Genomic DNA, 20,575 nt, shown 5'->3' on the forward strand with positions numbered 1-20,575 from the left:
GCTGGTATCTTTAGTCATTAAATGACAGAAGTTTTTATTTTCAGGGATATTTTTTTCTCTTATAGGTATTTTTTACTGCCAAAACACCAGATCTTTTTATGACCCATACTTAAGTCGACCCCATTTTGTCACACCAGATTTTTGGCAAAAGAAGTTTAATTTTTACACTCGTATGTACAGTTCATTGTGTGGCATTATGTAATGGTTCTGGAGCCATGCACATTTGATTTACTTTCTTGCAGAATCACTGTACCAACATCATTCTGCTTGGCATCTACTTGTGGTGTGATAAACTTCTTCACAGCATATTACTTTTGTGTATATGCTACAGTTACTAATTTCCATTCTTGCTTCATACCATTTACTGTTCTGCAGCATTTTTCTATAAATTCCTTAAAGGCAAACTTGCATCTAATAGGTTCAGAATAAACTTTGAAAGAAACTGCATTGGTGTAAGTAGATCTGGTAGTGCATGCTCAGCTGGAGGCATTTTTACTCTGTAAGTGACTTCCTGTAAATGTATCTCACATCTGCAGCATATGTTTTCATTTAGCTTTTATTCAATGTGAGGTTATTCTGTGTCCGTCTTTTAAGTGTCAGTGTTGCATTATACAGTTCTCTGAACTGATATGTAATAGTATGTCCACATGCCCTCAACCAGCTCCGAAATACTTTAACTATTGAATAAATACAAGGCAGAAGTATGAGAAATTTGTAGTGTCTCTTGTGTTAATTAAATGTACAGAGCTTGCAATATTCCTCTTCAAGCTTTGTTTGCCAGTTTCTGATGTGCAGGAAGCACAGAGAAATATTTTGGTCTTAGCATATCAGTCACTTCTTCAGTTGTAGAAAGTTAATTTTGTTCTCTTTTTGTTTTAAGTTTAGTAAGATAATATTGAATTATGCAGTTGCATATTTTGTCTATTTTCACATTAGTAACCATGCTGTTGACCTGTTCAGTAGGCTGTATGTTTCTTAGCCACATTTTTTCTCAATGTAATTTAATTCTTCAGTTCTACTCCACAAGGGTACTGCAAAGTCTCTTGGAGAATGCACTACAGGTAATATTGCAGGATCTGTAGGAAACAGTAAACTCCAGATGAACTGCCCAAACCAGTAAATAAATCATACCTTTTAAGAAAATCACGAAGACAGAATATTTTTGTATCCACAGTGTGACCACACATTTAAGCTTGACAAGTTAAATAACCCAGCAGAGTGGTAGCACTTTTTCTGTGAAATGGATGAAGTAAAATCATGTATATAGCCATAAGAATGATCACTGCTGCAGTACCCTTAGCTATATGGGTTGTATCCCACCAAGGATATAACAGCCAGCCAACTTCCAAAGCTTCAGGGCACTTTGCACACACCCATAGTGCCAGTCACCTCTAGCTGAGCTGACTAAAAAGACAGGTTTGGGTGCCGAGCTCTTCTGAACTTTCCTGCCGCAAAAGAGTATGCTCCTTTGCAGACTTTTTAGGATTGACAGTCGTCTTGTGTTTTTCTTTTGCTGCACAGTGTGATGAAAAGAGATACTGCCAGCCCAGCTAGCTGGAATTTTGTAAATAATTATGTCATTTGTGAGTACTAACCTGATTTATGTAAAAGTATAATAAAAGGAGGTACTGCCAGCATATCTGTCTGGAATTTTGTAAATAATTATGTCATTTTTGAATCTCAACATGATTCAGATAAGATGTTTTTGTTACAAATGTATTGGAGATGTATGTCATATAAGATTGTACAGACGTATGCTGAAGAGGTATTTTGCAGTGTTTGAAATGTATCCACAGTGTACCCTACTGGAAGAGAACAGAAATGTACATACACAGTTGTAACTGTATAAATGTATATATTTTAATAGTGGAAACTGGAACATAAGAAGTTAATTTCAGAAAAATAGCTGAAATTAAATTAATTTATGGCAGTAAAAAGACACAATGTCTAAAACTTGGGAACTCTCTGTTGTCTTAGAAGTGTTTTATTGTTTTATGACTTCCAGTCTTTGCCATAGATCTGAGGAAAAAACCCTTGTTTGTGTATTTTCACAGATGCTAAATACTGCCAGATTCCAGCAGTGGGGAGTTTTACCTGGGATAGAGTCAGACAACAAGAAATGATGTCATTCTGCAAGCTATCCAAGCAGTAATATTTGAGATATTAATTTAAGAAGTCTCTCTTAGTGAGACACAGCATTCTGCAATATGTCTTTGACCTCACAACAACTAGAGAAGATCAATTCACCACATCTGCCTTGCTCTGATGAAGTAAGTCTAGAGAACAATATAAATCTCTTTGATATAGTCAGGAATATAGCAACACTTAGTTTAGATATTTTTCTTTATTTATTTGAGACTGTCCTGGAGTGTTGTTTTATTTATTTTACATATGTTGACCAGGATTGTCTGACTGAGCTGAAGAGCCCTTTTTCAGGGGATGCCTGGGGAGAAAAGCTCCAACATATTATACAATTTTCATTATAAATTAGCATTAAACAGCAGTGTTACAGGATTATTACAAGGCATTAAGTAGCAATGCAATGTTATACAGTGTCAATAATCAGGAGTACAGCAAAACTATTTCAAGATGTATAAAAAGAAATTTGTCATTAAGATGAATATAGTTTTTGGGGTAAGTGGTTATAAAAACCCAGTTTTATCATAATATAGTTGCATGAAGGCAAGGCAATTACAATAGAATGTTTCTCTGAGGTGATTTGCTTAGTAGATTTTAGAAGATGGGAAGAGTAGTCAAGAAAGATTAGAGAGATTTAGTGAGAAGAGTGAGTTAAGGGCAGAAAGTAGATTAAGGTATGAGAAGTAGGGGATATTTAAGAAGGGAGAGTGCAGTGGCAGGACCAGTGACTTTTAAAGTGCTCTTTGGTGGCTGTCTTAAATTGTTTAGGATGAGTAAGGGTCCTAATTTCTAGTGGGAGGCTCTTCCAGGCTATAGCGGGGTGATAGCTGTACATGTTGCGTCCAAATTTAGACTTTGGTTTGTAGATTTGTAGTAGGTCTTGGTTAGAGCTTTGGGGAGGTCTGGAGAGAGAATAATGGGAGATGAGAGGAGATGGTGCTGGGCAGTAGGAAGACTGGTATAGGATAGAATGGATGATCTGGAGCTGAGAGAGAAGCTGGTGGGGTAATTCAAGCTAGTTTAGCTGATTTAGAGAGAAACAGTGATGGGATTTGTAGGTTTGTTGGGCAACAAATCTAGCTACCTTGTTGTAGGTAGATTTGAGTTTGGTCAGGAGTGCCGAGTTAAGAGTTGTGAAAATTTGAAAATTGCATATTAGACTGGGTAGAAGGTAGGAAAGAGAGAGAGAGTGATCTTGGCTTCAGAGGTAAGGAATTTCTTGTTACGGTAAAGGAGCTCTAGTTTTGAATGAGTCTTTTTGATGCAGTTATTAATATGCAAGTCAAATTTAAGCTGATCGTCGATGGTTACGCCTAAGAGCTTAGTAATGGATTCTACTTGAATGGAAGTGTTATTAAGGGACTGTATAGAGAAGGAGTGTTTAATATTGAACTTTTTAGGTAGGAAGACTAATAGCTTTTTTTAGCTCTAGTTTTGAATGAGTCTTTTTGATGCAGTTATTAATATGCAAGTCAAATTTAAGCTGATCGTCGATGGTTACGCCTAAGAGCTTAGTAATGGATTCTACTTGAATGGAAGTGTTATTAAGGGACTGTATAGAGGAGGAGTGTTTAATATTGAAGTTTTTAGGTAGGAAGACTAATAGCTTTTTTTTAAGGTTAAGGAAGAGCTGGTTGTTGGAGAGTCATGTTTCAACTAAAATATTTTATATTTAAATATTAATATGAAAAATATATATTATATAAAATTAAATATTTAAATATTTCCTGTGATTTTGAACTCTGTCAGTGTTAAATGTACATTTCGTGTTGTCTTGTTTTATTATTTATTATTAAATACATTTAAACCTTTCATTGTGGCTGATCTGTCTGGACATACTTATGTTCTGAGAGTACTTGCATATTTATTTGGTGACGCTGTGGGCCTCTCCTAATAGCTTTGTTCTTGGTCACACTGCCATTTGTATTGATAGTAACATTTACAGAATAAGACTGGACACCCTTTGTTAAGGGCCTTAAAGTAGCTGATAAGAGGTTCTGGTGACAGTGATAACTACTTTATAGTCTGGGCAGAAGGGGGCATAACAAGTAAAACTGTGCCAGCCATTCCCAGGGTGTGTGTGTGTGTGGGGGGGGGGGTGTACAACAAATCTCCAAGAGTGTGTGTGTCAGCTTCTTAAGCAGGGACATGAAGCACTGGTTGGACAGAGAGAGTGTTGGAGGACTTGGCTTGGAAGCCTGGCTAAGGACTCTACTCTGTAGCTGTGCTAGTGGGGAGTCTTATTGGGGACCTGGAGAAAGAGGGAGAAACCAGACTCGGCCCGACTACCAGAGAATTTTCTCCTTCTGAATTTGGCAGACACCCTGACTAATGTCAAGATATCTGGATATAAAGGGATATTAGCCAGCACCATAACCTCGGCTCTTTCTAGCCATTGGAGCCCAAAGCAGAGTGCTAGTCAGTGCATCCGTCAGTCCACCATAGAGGAAGTTGATGTCTAAAGCTAAGGACCCCGTTGGAGAGCTTTTCATATGTTTCTTGACTAATGTCCGTGAAAGTTAACTGACCCCCTAGGCTTATCATCAAAAAAGGTGTAATGCCTTTGCAGTCCTCTCTGACAACTGAGGTTGTGGCACAAGCCTTATTTCCACACAAGCTGAAGGACTTTGCAGGTTCCATCTTCAAGCAACCACTCTCTAATTGACGAAGGGATGTCTGTAGATTTTTGTCATGAGGAGATTGCCTAGGTTCAGGTCATCTATATTTGTCTGTCTACTTGCATCCCAGCATAGCAAGGAAGTCGCCCTCAGGCCTAAGCCTAAGGTCTCACATAGAAAGGCTGCATCCAGCTTCTCCCAGCTGAGGCCTACTAGTTCCCACTCCCAAACTTAGGCCTATCAGCAGTAGTTAGCCTGGCTGAGGATTTGATCACCATAGTCAGATCCAGTTGCCTTTCTCTCCCAGGTTGTGACCCTGAATCTTCTCAGTGTAAAAGAACCCCCCCCCCCCTGGAGTCTTCCTTTTGGCTGTGAGGATGATAATGATTAATTCACCTTTGAGGAAGGTTTATTTATTGCTTCCTATGGAGATTCATACTTTGATGAGCCTCTACCCCCAAGAACTTTCTTTTGGTGGGACCCTGCATACCTTATGGGAACACTTTAAATGGGAAGCACAGGGTTAGAGAATTTGTAAAACTCCTTGAGCATAAACATCTCTTGCCATTCCTCCAGTCTTAGAGGTTTTGGATGATGTCTTGCTGAATTTTTGCGTACAGCCAGATTCCTTCCCCTCAGAAATCAGATTTTACAGGGTTTTGGATTGCCACAGACACCTTTCAAGAGCCTGGTAGCAGACCCTGGAGTGGTGATTCACGGTCTTAGGGGAGTTAAAGGTAGTACTTCCAAAAATCCCCTGCCAACTGACAAAGAAAGCAAAGCCTTGAAAAGGTTTGGAAATAGTGTACACCACTGCAACCATGGTCACGAGAGCGTTGAATTACCAGTTTCATATGGTGATGCATCAAGAAACCATTTTAGATCAGAGGAAGCAAAAACTGGTATGGATTGAAATTAAGGCCCTCCCCAAGGAACTGCTGGATGTGCAATTCTTGCTGTCAGGGAGCTAAGCACTGTAGCTTTGATAGTCTGGACGCTTCCAGCAGGTCTGCAGCTACAGGATCCATCATTAGAAGACATGCCTGGCTGAGGGAACAGTCCCTACCGATTAACGTGAACCCTGTCTCTTGAATGCTCGTTTGGACAAATATTTCCTTTTTGGCCTCAAGGCCGAAGCCGTCCTTAAGAAGATAACAGAAACAAAAAGATTCACTGAGCTCACTACCAAAGGCAGTATGCATGGAAACCAAGTAAATGTAGAAAGCAAACCTGTTGCTGCCACCCAAGCTGAAGTAAAATGGTTGAAATTGTTAAAATCAGTTCCTTTATTAACAAACCAAAACGTAATCCTGCTGCTGCTGTCTGGATAAGCGCTTTCGTTTGTTGAACCTTTATCAAATCTAAAGAAAAAAGCAGCATCCTTTCATTTCAAAAGAGCTTTCTGCAGCTCAATCATTCAGTCAACCCATAAAGTTTTGGTGTATGGACACACCTCTCATTCAGAGTGCATGTTCTATTTACTTAGTGTTAGCTAAAAGCTTGGAGTTTTTAAAGTGAAATAACACAGGATTGATGCATGTGCATTATTTCTTTAGAGCCCTTCCTTTCAAGATGGGTTTGAGCGGTACAATTTCATTTAATCCAGGTTTCTGGTCTGGAACTGATTTTAACAATTTCAACCATTTTACTTCAGCTTGGGTGGCAGCAGCAGGTTGCTTTCTACATGTACTTAAGAAGATGGAGGATAAGGCCAAGTCCATGCCAGTGGTCAAGGACGTTCTTCCAAGTTCAACCTCCTTGCTTCAGCCACAGTTACCATACCAAACACTGGTCCTTTCTGGCTTCCCAGTTTAAGCCATGACATAGGAGACCTCAAAGGGAAAGGAGTCAAAGGCAGCACAAGTGTCCCAGACAGTGACATGCAGATTCTAATAGGTCTGTGGGATCCTGCCAACAGCGACCCAACAGGGGGCAATCATGGCTACCCCTTTCCCCCTCCCATCCCACTTCTTCCTACCCCTTCAGGCTAGGAGGATGGCTGTCCTTCTTAAAGAATTGGACTGCCATTACCAGAGATAATCGGATACTGAAAAATCATACAGAGAGGTTGCAAACTCCACTTCAAACGACCTCTAATTCAATCAGGTTTCCCAGATATTGCACCAGACCAACAAAGAGAGGCTTTAAATCAGATACACCTCCTGTACGCCCAAGGTCCTATGAAACCAGTACCAAACACATTACAAGGAAAAGGATTTTACTCAAGTTTTTTCATAGTCCCCAGAAAAGAGAGTACCTGGATGCCAATTCTAGACCTGTCAAGGCTCAACAGATTATTGCAGGTATGAAAATTCAAAGCGTTAACCCTTCAAAAATTGCTCCCCATAATCTCACCAATGCTTATATGGTAACCTTAGATCTAAAGGATGCATGCTTCCACAGCCTCATAGAAAAATCTCACAGGAGTTTCTTACTCTTCACAGCAGGTGTGTGAAGCACTATTTATTCTGTGCTCAGCCCTTTGGCTTGTCTACTACATCCATGATTTTCACAAAATGCCTAGCCCCAGCGATAGCCTTCTTTAGGTCAAAGGGTATTCAGATTTACTCCTAGACAAATGCCTCATTCAGGCACTAGATCTAGAAAAACTCAGAGTGGATCTGCTTTACACCCAAGCGGACCTGACTTCACTGGGGCCAGCCATCAATACCCAAAAGTCCCAAACCATCCCAACAAACAGGATTGTGTTTCCGGGGGCTTTGCTAGACTCTTAACTTCAGAACACCTGCCTTCCTCCAGGCAAGGTTACCTTTCTAGCTCAACTTCCAAAACTTCCTTCTCAGGAGCTACCTCAGAGCATTGGATTATATAGCCTCTTGCATCCTCATGATCCCCCTGGCCAGACTACATGAGGAAGCTGCAGTGGACACCACAGTTATGTGGTACATAAATGAACAGGGGGAGGGGGCGGCTGACTGTTCACCCTCTTTTTAGCCTAGCCATGAACTCTTTGAAATAGCAGACTCCCTCGGTCTGAACCTCATGGCACAGTACGTACCAGGAGAAACCAGTCAACTGGTGTATCACCTAAGCAGGAGCCTGTCAGACCCTCATGGGTGGCAACTGCATCAGAAAGTTTTTCTCAGCATAGTCAAAGACTGGGGTGTGCCAGAAATAGACCTTTTTTTCCACCAAAGAAAATGTTCACTTGAAAAAGTTTTTTCTCAAGGATCAAAACAAGGTCAGTCTGGAAGACAGATGCCTTCTCCTTCCCTTGGACAGGCCTATTCCTTTATACCTTCCCCCAGTGACCTTTCTTCCCAGGGTACTGCTGAAGATAAGGGAAGAAGGACCAAGGGTCATTCTGATAGTACTAGAGTGGCATCCTCTAATGCTCATTCTAAGCAAGAAGGAACCATTGCTGCTGCCTCAACGAGTGGACCTATTAACACAAAATAAAGGGCACCATCCTACACCCCAACCTGGACAATCTCAAATTGACAGCCTTGAGGGGGCACCCCTTGACAAACAGATCATGGACATTGTAAAGAAAAAGCCAGGAGACCTAACACAAGAAAACCGTACTCCACTAAGTGGAAAGGATTCACTATATGGAGCAAACAAAAAGGATCAGAGCCCTCTTCAAGCTGAGATGCCTCTGAGCCTTTCAAACTTAACCATAACTGTTTGGCAGAGGGCTTTCTTATTATTCCTATATTAAAATTCATACTTCAGAAATTTCAGCATCTGTACCTGCTCAACCCCCTCTCTTCCTCCATCCCCTCATGAAAGAGTTCTTGAGAGGGTTATCCATGTTAGATCCCCAAGGAAGCCTCCTGTTCCCCTGTGGGATCTCAGTTTCATTCTTCAGAAGCTCACCCCCCCACCTTTCAAACTGTCTGCCTCCACAGACCTCAAATTCCTGACCTGGAATAGATCCTTGATAGCCATTACTTCATCTAGAAGGGTTTAGAGTTTCAGGTCATTATGTGTGTGGGATCTTTCATCACCTTCCACCCTAACAGTCTCTCTCTCTCTTAGGACCAACCATTTCTTTATGCCTTTCATCATCTTCCACCCTAACAGTCTCTCTTAGGACCAACAATTTCTTTATGCCTAAAGTGGTAACAGAGATCTCTGCTTTACCCGGGCCTCCAGCACTAACCTGTCAGAAACTAAAGGAAACTCTACAACTACCTGCATTACACCTCACAGACCAACTGCCTTATGTGTACTATATAATTTCCTGCCTGGATTGTCTTTAAACTAGTGTACCACTGCTACAGGTGGTGAGTTACGTCTTGAGCTCGGGCAGCCAGCAGCTTCCAGCAGAGTCCCCCCCTCCCCATTCTCTACATAAATCTCTCTCTCTCTCCCATCCTCTTTGAATCCCTCACCAACTAAATCTCCCACCTTTCCCTGATTTTCTCCTCTAACTCCTTCATACATCTGCCTGCACTTGTAGGTCTGTCCACTAGGTGGCACCATTACCCAACTTTTTTTCTCCTTTCATCCTCGTATTACACAACCTTTTACCCTTTTTTCTCCTATTGTAGCTGCATTCCGATTCCTGTTCTCTCACCTACTTTTTTTTTCTACCACTTAGTCCATTACTACCTTTCCTAGTATCACTTCTCACTGACCTTCACCACATCTGACTTTTAAAACTTACCTTCACAAATCAGTCCTGCTGATTGTTTCCTCTACAACTGCTCCACTCTCCGTGCCCTGCTCTAGTCCTTTGGACATCTCATATTACTACTGACAGTCACTCTCTTTGCACTCAGTCTTTTTTTCCCTTTGGTCCTGCCTACACCTGCCTTAACCCTCCTACTTGCTATACTATTATCTGTATTGCATGATGTCCAATTGCCTGCTTGACTTTGCCAGTTCCCTTGCCCCTCCCACCTGTACCTGCACTCTCCCCCCACTCCCCTCCCCTTGCTACCTTTATTCCTCAAATCTCCCATAAATAACCTGGACTTAGTGGGGCGCCATCTTTAGGTTTAGGGACTTAGCCTGGCTGCTGTCTGCTCCCTCTGTCGGTGTCTAACCCCTGTGGTATGTAGTTATCTTTTTTTTTTTTTTTTTTTTTTTTTACTGAGGCTCTTTATATCAAGGTTTTTTTAATAAATATCTGTTGGTAGGATTAGCTATTTTACATCATCCAGACCTTTGTTGATGTTTTAAATCTACCTGTTGCCTGCATTGTGTTAATCCTGAAGAGACAGTTATGTAAAGCGTTTCTTTTTTGGTTGACTGTCTGGATTCTTAAGGCTGTTACAAATATATTGTATTTATTTGGAGTGAATTGAACTGCTATTCAAGTTGGAAAACAGTTTTGGTTTTAATCTTGTGCTTCCTAACTGGGCCACTATTTGACTACTGCTTTTCCCACCCTTTGTAAAGCCTACCCTAGACTGTTTGTTTGATTACTTAAGCCTCTAGTGGCGTTTTTTTGTTATATACTACATTTTTTAGCTTTTTTCTCACTTCATGTTTGTCCAAAGCCGTCCCTTGACTGTAGAACATTCTAACTTTGCCTGAAGCGTTTTCAAGCCGATAGCTGCTTAATCGCATGTTATCTACCCTGCTACTTTATTTAGTGTAACGATTCACTCATCATTTGCTTCCCAAGCCTGGACAAGGCTAGGTTCCACTACACCAACCTTGTGTTGCTTTACAAGCCGATAACTGCAGTCTGCCTCAGGCTTTTTTTTAAACAAGCCGATAACTGTAGTCTGCCTCTGGCTTCTGATACAAGCCGACAACGGCACTGACTGCCTCTTGCTTTAAACCAAGCCGACATCTTCATAGACAGCCTCAGGCTTTTTTTTAAACAAGCCGATAACTGCAGTCTGCCTCTGGCTTCAGTAACAAGCTGACAACGGCACTTAAAACAAGCCGACTATGGCAAGTTTTTTTTATTTCTTTCTAATCCTTATTCTCAGGAAGATCCTGCTCTGAGCATTATCACACTACCTATATTGTCAGTGACTGTATATTGGCTAAAAATGGCACCTCCTAAGTGCTTACTCTGAATGTCTAATTTCTTTCACTCTATTTCTGTTAAGCTGTTACTGTGCTATTTTACAGTTGATCTAAGCCTGTCCTTACTCATCATAGTCCTTTTAAGTGATTATTGAATAATGGCTGACTTCTGTTGCTTATTAAATAGATAGGAACATCTTTTATGATTAGCGTCTGGTTCCTGCTAATATCTAGGGGCATATAATCTCATGCAAAAAGTGTTTCCTCTGTGTTTCTACCCTACAGCATTGATATAATGGTTAACTATGTGATCACATCTACTGCTACCAGGGTAGACTTTCAATGTTAATTCCATGTCTTTATATATCTGTTCTGTGAATGACTAATTGTTAACATTTTGTGTAACTGCTATGATTACATATTTGCTTCTGTGAATGACTAGTTGCTCTGTCAATGACTAATTGTTAGATTTGTGAAACTGCTATGATTACACTCTGCCTCTGTGAATGACTAGTTGTACCTGCACTACAAGGATTATTGTACTGTATATTTGCTGTCTATATATGGGTATTGGTAACTGATTACTTTTTATACCCACTCTAAATCTAACTTGTGCTAACTCCTGTTTCTCTAACTACCTTGTCTCTCTCGCCTCCCTAAGTTACCTGCTCTACCCGTGCCTCCAGCACTAACCTGTCAGAAATTAAAGGAAACCCTACAACTACCTGCGTTACACCTCACAGACCAACTGCCTTACAATTCCTATATCAAGGATACAGGAAAAGTATGTGTACTATATAATTTCCTGCCTGAATTGTCTTTAAACTAGTGTACCACTGCTACAGGTGGTGAGTTACGTCTTGAACTCGGGCAGCCAGCAGCTTCTAGCAGAGTTCCCCCCCCCCCATTCTCTACATAAATCTCTCTCTCTCTCCCATCCTCTTTGAATCCCTCACCGACTAAATCTCCCACCTTTCCCTGATTTTCTCCTCTAACACCTTCATACATTTGCTTGTACATTTAGGTCTGTCCACTAGGTGGCATCCTTACCCAGCTTTTTTTCTCCTTTCATCCTCGTATTACACAGCCTCTTACCCTTTTTTCTCCTGTTGTACCTGCATTCCTATTCCTGTTCTCTCACCTACTTTTTTTTACTACCACTTAGTCCATTACTACCTTTCCTAGGATCACTTCTCACTGACCTTCACCACATCTGACTTTTAAAACTTACTTTCACAAATCAGCCCTGCTGATTGTTTCCTCTACAACTGCTCCACTCTCCGTGTCTACCCCCTCCCTACCTCCAATTCCCACCCACCCCCAGGGGTCCTACTCTTATACTTTCTAAGCACACCTTTTCCTCTTCCCACTACCCAATTTCACATATCCCATTGGCCAACTTCTATTACATCTCCAATCTCTAACCACTCCCCTTCTCACTCACCACTCCCTTCTATCTTTACACAGTCCCACCTTATATACTTCCATCCCTACAAATATACAACAATAAACTATTTCCCTCACAATGGCCTATTTAACTATCTCTCTTCAAATCTGATTCTACTTCACTCTCTTACCACTACTACTACTAACCTTTGTATATTTACTATCCTCATATGAGCACCCAATATATCCAGACACTATTACCACAACCAACAGACCAACTCTCAACCCTTACCACACCTCCATAAGCATGCAAACATAATATGGACACCTAGCTACCTACTATCAAAGTATCATAGAACACTACACATGAAATATAGTACACAATATTATAAAAGAGTGTTACTTCTTTACAGCAAATTCCCTAATCCAAGCTATCTACTACAACTCCTCACAGTAAAGGATGGTGATAGTCATCCAAACCCTGGCCCAACTGTTACCCCTATCACTCTTCAAAACCATATTCAATCTATCTCCCTTGCAAGACCTTCTAACTCTCTCCTACTAGCACATCTTAACATACATAGCATTACAACAAGGTAACTCAACTCCATGCTCTCCTAGAAGTGTACTCCTTTGACATGATCTGCCTAACTGAAACATGGCTAAAACCTTTCATCCGAGACAATGAAATTATCCCACCTGGATATAATATCCTAAGACTTGACAGAGTAGCTAAGAAAGGTGGTGGGGTGGCTATTCTATTTAAATCTGGCTTTCAGTTAACCACTTACAACTGTAATCTACCTCATGACTCCAATGCTGAGATTCACATCTCTAAATTGAACTTAGCAAAGCTAAATCAATCTATATCATCTGCATGTATCTGCCCCCTGGAAATAACATAGCCACCTTGGAAAACATACTCTGCTGGCTATCCCAACACCTGCCTCAAGAAACCATAATTCTAGGTAACATAAATTTAGACTGGAATTCCTATAGTAGTAGCCTTCCTACCACACACATAAACCTATATGGTTTCTCTCAAACCATTACCTCCCCCACCAGAATAAATAAAGCTAACAAAAAAACAAGCATATTATGCTGGATTCTCACAAACAATCATACTGTCTACTATGATTCTGGAACTCTCCCTGATGATATCAGTGATCACTCACTTACCTACATCACCAGATATAAAGCTAACACTCCCTCCCCAACCTCCATTAGACATATTAGATCCAAAAAGGAATTTAACCCTGATCTATTCCAAATGGAACTAAGAGCATGCAATTGGGTTCCCTTAAAACAACTGCCTCTAGATGAAGCCGTTAATTTCTTTAATTCTACCTTTCTTGCCATTCTTAACCATCATGCTCCTTCTAGAGTTATCAGAATTAAGACCAAGTCTGCTCCATGGCTTTCTAACTAAACCAAACACAAAATTTACATCAGAAATAAATATTGGGCCAAATGGAGAATGACAAAAAACACTGCTGACCAACTAACCTTTAGACAGCAAAGAAATGACACTAAAAAGGCCATATTTTCTGACAAACAAAAATACTTCGTACAGTATCAACAACCTAATTACAACAACCGACAGAACTTCTGGGCTAGCATTAAGCCCATTGCTCTACCCAGGTCAATCCACAACACCAAACCCTCAAAATACAGACCAGAAAAATCCCATCCATACAGCTAATACCTTCAATACCTTCTTTACAGATGCCATCCAAACTCTAGCTGGTCAGTTATCATCAGATACCTTCACATTACCCTCACACTCCTCAACCCCACCCCCCCTTTCATCTCAAAGCTGTCTCAGCCGCATTTATTCAAACCCTTTTGAAGAAACTGAAACCATGCTCTCCTTCTGCAGACCTACTGCCTTCTGAATATGTACAACTATCATCCAATGCCATAGCCTATCCTATTTCCATACTGCTCAACAGGACTATTACTGAGGGTTACATCCCCACCTTATGGAAATTCTCCCATATTATCCCCCTACATAAAGGTGGACAGTCCACAGAAATATCTAACTATTGCCCCATTGCCCTACTTTCTCCCCTAGCTAAAATCATGGAGAAATGTATCCATAAACAACTTCTTCACCATTTAATCGAAAACAGTTTACTTTCCAACTGTCAACATGGTTTCAGACCCTTACACAGCACTACCACTGCCCTCCTGTCCTTTACTGACTACATTAACAAACAACAAAACCTGAATAATCTTTCTTCTGCTCTGTTTATTGACCTGACTAAAGCATTTGACATGGTAAACCACCAGATTCTCATAAACATCCTAAAATCTCTGTCATTTGACCCACTTTCCATAAAATGGTTCCAATCCTACCTTGACAAACGTCAACAAGCAGTACTTTGGCATAATACTTTATCCTCCCATTTACCCATTACCTTAGGAGTCCCTCAGGGTTCCATACTTGGACCCCTTATTTTTTCCATATTTATTAATGACCTTCATCTAGCTATCCCACAAGCCACATGTATACAATATGCTGATGACTCCACACTATTATGTTCAGCTACATCCTCCCATGACCTTCATGCTCTCACCCAAAAAGTATTTAACATAGTTGAACAATGGTTCACTCAGCATTGCTTTCTTTTGAACCCAAAGAAAACCAAACTCCTCCTCTTCACTCCTACTCTGAAATCCTCTCCTCTTCAATTCTCAGTGACATCTATCAATGGTACTATAATATCTTCTGACTATACCATCAAACTACTAGGTGTCACCATCGACAATAATCTGAACTTCGATATCCATATCAATAATACCATAAAGACTGTCAATAAAAAAATTGGCTGTCTCTATAGGGTTAAACCATTCCTTTCCCCTACTGCTAAAACTACTATCGCCCACACCCATTTGATCTCTACACTCCTTTATGCCTCTCCCATCTTTACTAATCTCTCCAAGAATAACCTCAGTAAATTGGAAATTACCTATAATAACATTGCACGATTTGCTACAGGCAACCCATTCCGAACCCATCATTGTATAAACTTAAAACAGCTAAGATGGTTAGAACTACAACAACAGATTAAATTTCACCAACTAACCATTGCCCACAACATCCTATACAAACCTTCTAATACTCCCAAGTTTATCTACCCTCATCACCCCTATAAAAACCTAAAGTCCTTACGATCATCTCACAAACTTCTTATCCACACCTCAAAACCTAATAACAGAGCTGGGGATTCTCTTTTTTCTAATACAGTAGGTAAATCCTGGAATCTTCTCCCTAATGACATCACCTCACTCACCTCTCTATCTCTATTTAAAAACAGAATTAAGCTTCTCATCAAAACATACTGGCTTTGCCCCTGCTCCAGACCAGACTAGTCATCTACCTCTACTAACTTGACTTACCTATCCACTCCCTACTATCCTCTACTACATTTTCCCACCTTATTATATTTTTCTGTTTTACCTTTTTTTCACTATGTCTATCCTCTATTATATATCTTTTCTTAAGCAAATCCTTTGCAACAATACTGCACATCAAACTCCCTTTTTTCACTTCTGACTTAACCTATACTATGTCACCATACTTAAAAATAGCACTGTGTTATACTGCAGGTCCTCAGTGTTAGATCCTGCCTAACCTTTCTGCTGTCTTTTACATGTTGCAAGTACTGATGATTTTCTTTCTTTTTTTTCCCCCTTTTTTTACTATAATTATTTCCTTTTATCTACCTCTGACTTTAACCTGCATTGTTGTCCAAGTTCTTTCAATTTGCACTATTTGTGATTTTTACCTCTTGTTGATGCATTTTTTTCCATACCAGGAAAATTGCTATTTTTACTAGAATATTATATTTTATTTCTTATTTTTTATTTGTTTGTACTTGTATTATTGTATTTTGGACCATGTCTTGGAGCTTATCTCCCCGGGCCTCTACTGAAAATGGACAGATATCCAGTTAGACTAGCCCGGTCAACAAATGTAAAATAAATAAATAAATCTCTCTAAACCAGACCATCCACTTGCCAACATTCTTTCCTAACCCTGGAAAAAGAGTCCTCTATACCGTCAACATGCATAGGCAACTGCATTATTACTTGCTCAGAACAAAGAATGTCAGGAAGTCTGACCAGTATTTAGTGGCCTTTGCCAGTAGCTCTGAGGGGAGACCAGTTTCTAAACAAACCATCTCCAAATAGATCTCCCACTACATCTTGTTTTGCTACAGCCACCATGGGAAGAAGCCTCCAGATCCTTTGAGGTTGTACTCCACTAGGGCTACTGCTACATCTACAGCCTTTGTTAAAGTAGTGGCCATTAAGGGCATTTTGGAAGCTGCTGCTTAGTCCTCTGTGCTTGCTTTCACCAAACATCATCACATTCCAGCCTTCTCCAAGTCCAGAGCAGGGTTTGCCACTGCCATCCTACAGGGCATCCTTTCCTGTCCATAAAATTTTCCATCCAGCCTCCTTTCAGCTTTGAGTCCATCCCATCAGTTATGACTGCAACACACGAAGACCATAGTACAGTTGTATACACTTACCATAATGTAGATGTTCAGGTGCATTCACTGTTGCAGTATTCTTTCACTCCCTCCTTCCCGTCTTGCCCCATAGGATTGGGGGGGGGTGGATATTCTCTCAACTTCCAGATTGTTCCCTCCTCCTCTGTACATACTCTGGAGTTTCTGAGCTTAGGCCTCTAGCCTTAGCGACCTGTTGAAGGAGTTCCTATCTCTTGGTATCAAGAAAGCACTGAGGTTATGGTGCCAGTTGACTCCCTTTACACCCAGATATCTTGACGTTGATCAGGACTTCCGCCAGCTTCAGGAGGAGGAGAAAATTCTCTGATAGGCCGGCCAAGGGCTTCGACAGCAGGAAATCCAATCAGTTGTTACTGCAACACTAAATACACTCTTAACATCTACATTTATGGCAAGTGTGCACAACTGTACTTTCCTCAGACCACACTATTTATCCCAGATCTCTCTGGTGTAGCGCCTACAACCACTGTGAACTGGGGGTTAGCCAATGTTTTCAGTGGGAGATCATTGGCATTTCTCAGTCCCTCAGAAAATACTGTGAGCTGTTACAGAAGGAATTTCCAGAACTTTCACCTTTTCCCCCAGTTCCTTCAGCTGTGGAGGATGTGTGTGTCACTGCCTGCAATTTTCCTGATAGTCAGTTTGTTGACCCTAAAAAGGCAGATAGAATATATAAAGTTTGTCAGTCTTTTAATTTTTATACAGTCTTCCCAAACCTGACCCAACAGATGTAGCTGTAGCTAATCCTACTGCTGTAAACATTTGGTTAATATCAGTCCTGCTCTTCCTGGCAAGAATGGAAAGATTACTGACAAGTATGGGAAAAAGTGTATGCTTCCACAACTTTGATTTTCACAATTTTAAATTGACAGGCACATATGTTAAAGTTTATTCTAGCTAATTGTGAATGTATAAGGAAGGTTTTGTCTGCACTTTCATCTTGAAAGGAAAAATCTGCTTTAAGCAATTTAGTTTCTTCTGTTGTACAAGTCACTACTCATTGTTTACAGTGTGTGTGTATGACTTTGTTGATATTTCTTCCAGGGCTGTGATCACTGTACTGTTTTGAGAAAGTTTGTCTGGTTGCATTATCAGAACCTCCTAAATTATATGAACAATGAGATTTTAAATTCTCCATTGGATAGATATTTAATTTTTGGTTAATTTGCTGCAGAAGTTATCAAAAAGTGTGATGAAAGGGGTAACTTGATACTGTTAAGATTTTCAGCCCTCCTTTTCCAAATTTTCTAAGGGCTCCTCTAACCCCTCCTCCAGTTTTGGCAAAATAGAAAATAAACAATCTCAACAAAAGGCTGGCAAACAGGCATTTAAGAAGAAATGGCTGGTGGGTTCCAAGAAGAATTCAGAACCCCACCAAAACAAAGGAGAGTCTAACGCATCAGAATGACTATTTAAAGGACCTTGTCACTTACCACCACTACCTTGGTAGTCCCTTTTCCCTTCTAGAAGGCCTGAATCTCCATTTTTCCCTTTGGCAGCAATCAGTTTCAGACAAATGGGTACTGAAGATCATTCATCAATATTACAGATGGCAGTAGGAGGAAATTTCTCAATTTCAGGGTTTAATTCCTCATCCACTAAGTCAGACTCTCTTATTTCCCCCGTACTTGAACGCATGCTTTCCCAGAGAATGATAGAATCGAGTCCTCCTTCCCAGTTTGGGAAAAGTTTTTATTCAATGATGTTTTTAGTGCCAAAGTAAGAAGATGCATGGAAACCAGTTCTGGATTATTCTTTCCTAAAGCTGTATGTCATAGTGCTCAAATTCAAAATGATGTCACTTTACAAGTTTACCTCTTCTTCCTCATTCAAATTTCCTTGATTTAAAAGATGCTTATCACATCCCTGTTCATCCGGACTTCTGGCATTTCTTAAGGTTGTGTTTCTAGTGCACATTATCAGTTCTCTGCCTTATCCTTTGGATTGTCCACCAGGAGTGTTTGCAAAGTGTCGAGCTACAGTTACATTATTGCAGACTACAGGGTATCCACATTTTTTCTTTATTTAGATGACTTGCTTATCTTTTTCAGAGTCTTTTTCAAAGTGTCAGGAATCTGTCACTTGGGTGAGAGATCTTTATACAAGTGTGGATTCCAAGAGAAGATTCACAGGTTTCTTTTCTTGGGGTGTCAGATAGATACTTCAGTTCAAAGAGCTCTTCTTCCAGAGGAGAGTATGTAAGTGAAGTCATACAGGTTATCTTATGAATGGTAAAGCTATCCTAGGAGCCGCTGTATTCTATTTTTGCAATGAATTTTTTTGCAGTTTTGTCTGTGCTGTGATAAGCTGCTGTACTTTCCATGGGATGCTGTGTGAAGTTTGAGTAAGGACTGGAAAGCTGTGATTCTTTTGAGTTTTGGATATTTTCCCTGCAGTAAGATTTATTTCTTTAACTTTTTTTTTTTTTAATAGGTCACTTGATGGAAGACTTCAGGTATCTCATCGGAAGGGACTGCCACATGTCATCTACTGTAGGCTTTGGCGTTGGCCTGATCTGCAGAGTCATCATGAGCTGCGTGCTATGGAATTATGTGAATATGCTTTTCATATGAAGAAGGATGAAGTATGTGTGAACCCCTACCATTACCAGAGGGTGGAGACACCAGGTAGAGACTGCATTAAAGTCAGTTATGTTGGAAGTTGCATCCGGCAGATATTTTGTCTATTATAACTTGTTTTTCTGTTGACCTCAATGTTTTTACATCGCCATGCAAGTATTTTACATTAACTCAGGATGTCTTGTTTTGGGAATAGTAGCATTACATAATTTCTTAAATATCTGCATGTTTAGACCATATCCTTTTAGTAGAACAGACTAATGAAACACTAGCTTACCACACTGTGCTTTGCAGTGTTTAGATTCTTTTGTAACTTACTTGCTGCAACCATCCACCCCCCACCACCACCACCACCACCACCACCACCACCAATTCTGAGTCGTTATTTTCCTGTTCTTTTTTACAGTGAAGGTGAGATTTACATTATGGTAATTGTCATATACATTTGGTTTAAAATTTCCAAGCCATACCTGTCTCTTGATTGGTCTTAAATGTGAAGAGTACATTGCACACAACTCTGTGCCTGGTATGATATCTGAATGACACAGATTTTTGTGTCTGTGCAAACCATTTCACATGGACAACAGATGCAGCACCACTACCAGTGATTAGCCTTCTGGGCTTCACCAAAGAATGTATCAGAGGTCGGAAAGTCTGTCTGCCTCCTTTCCTTCCTTCCTTCCTTGAGATAGGAACAACCTTCTGTTCAGTATTGTCTTCATTTGCCCATCTTCTCAGCTGCCAGGTCTGTTGTACAAACTCTGATCATGTGCATAGAAGTCAGAGCTTCAACTTGTATTCCATTGGAGCCAGTTTAAGAAACTTTTAGGATTTCAGTTTGTAGCCTGTTTTTAAGTGGAAGAAAATGGTCTTGTTAATAATATGTAATCTTTCATTAACTGTGAGCAAAAATTGAGAATAGTCACCTCATAGTACACTACAGTTGTTTTCAAGTCCTTTCTCATCAGAACTGGTAACATTATTCATCAGGCCCTTCCATTGTAAGAACTTAAAAGGTCAAAAGATCTCGTTTAAAAGCTTTAGACCTCCTTTGTAAATTTATTAGGCAAGTTATATACTATATCAGCTGGATCTGGAGTTTAGTTACTGATATTTGAAAAGAAAGATTTAGGAGTTCTCAGATGGGCTGGATTAGCTAGCCCTTTTGCCCATAGCTCCTGTACCTATTTTATCATGTGATATGCACATTCTGAATGGTTATGCTGCGTATGTTTGCACTCACATACTCGATAACTTGAAAACTTAAGCTGTTGGGTCAGAAAGGAGCCCTGTATTTGTAATAATGATGTTGCCCTCAGTTTGTAAATATGATATGACAGACACACCTTAGAACTTTTAA

The 20,575-nt window shown here is 40.2% G+C and overlaps 1 protein-coding gene across 2 annotated transcripts in view; it reads left to right on the plus strand.

The window, feature by feature from the left end:
- SMAD3 (SMAD family member 3) overlaps window positions 1–20,575 on the plus strand; it is a 1,147,441-nt gene that overhangs the window by 524,780 nt on the left and 602,086 nt on the right. For both annotated transcript variants that reach the window (XM_044077876.1, XM_044077878.1), the window contains exon 2: window positions 19,070–19,263. In XM_044077876.1, coding sequence (XP_043933811.1) covers window positions 19,070–19,263 — 194 coding nt within the window. The remainder of the gene's footprint in view (window positions 1–19,069; window positions 19,264–20,575) is intronic.

Source organism: Protopterus annectens, chromosome 7.part0 (assembly GCF_019279795.1).
Source record: "Protopterus annectens isolate FY-2018-M chromosome 7.part0, PAN1.0, whole genome shotgun sequence".
In the NCBI taxonomy this organism is placed as follows: domain Eukaryota; kingdom Metazoa; phylum Chordata; order Ceratodontiformes; family Protopteridae; genus Protopterus; species Protopterus annectens.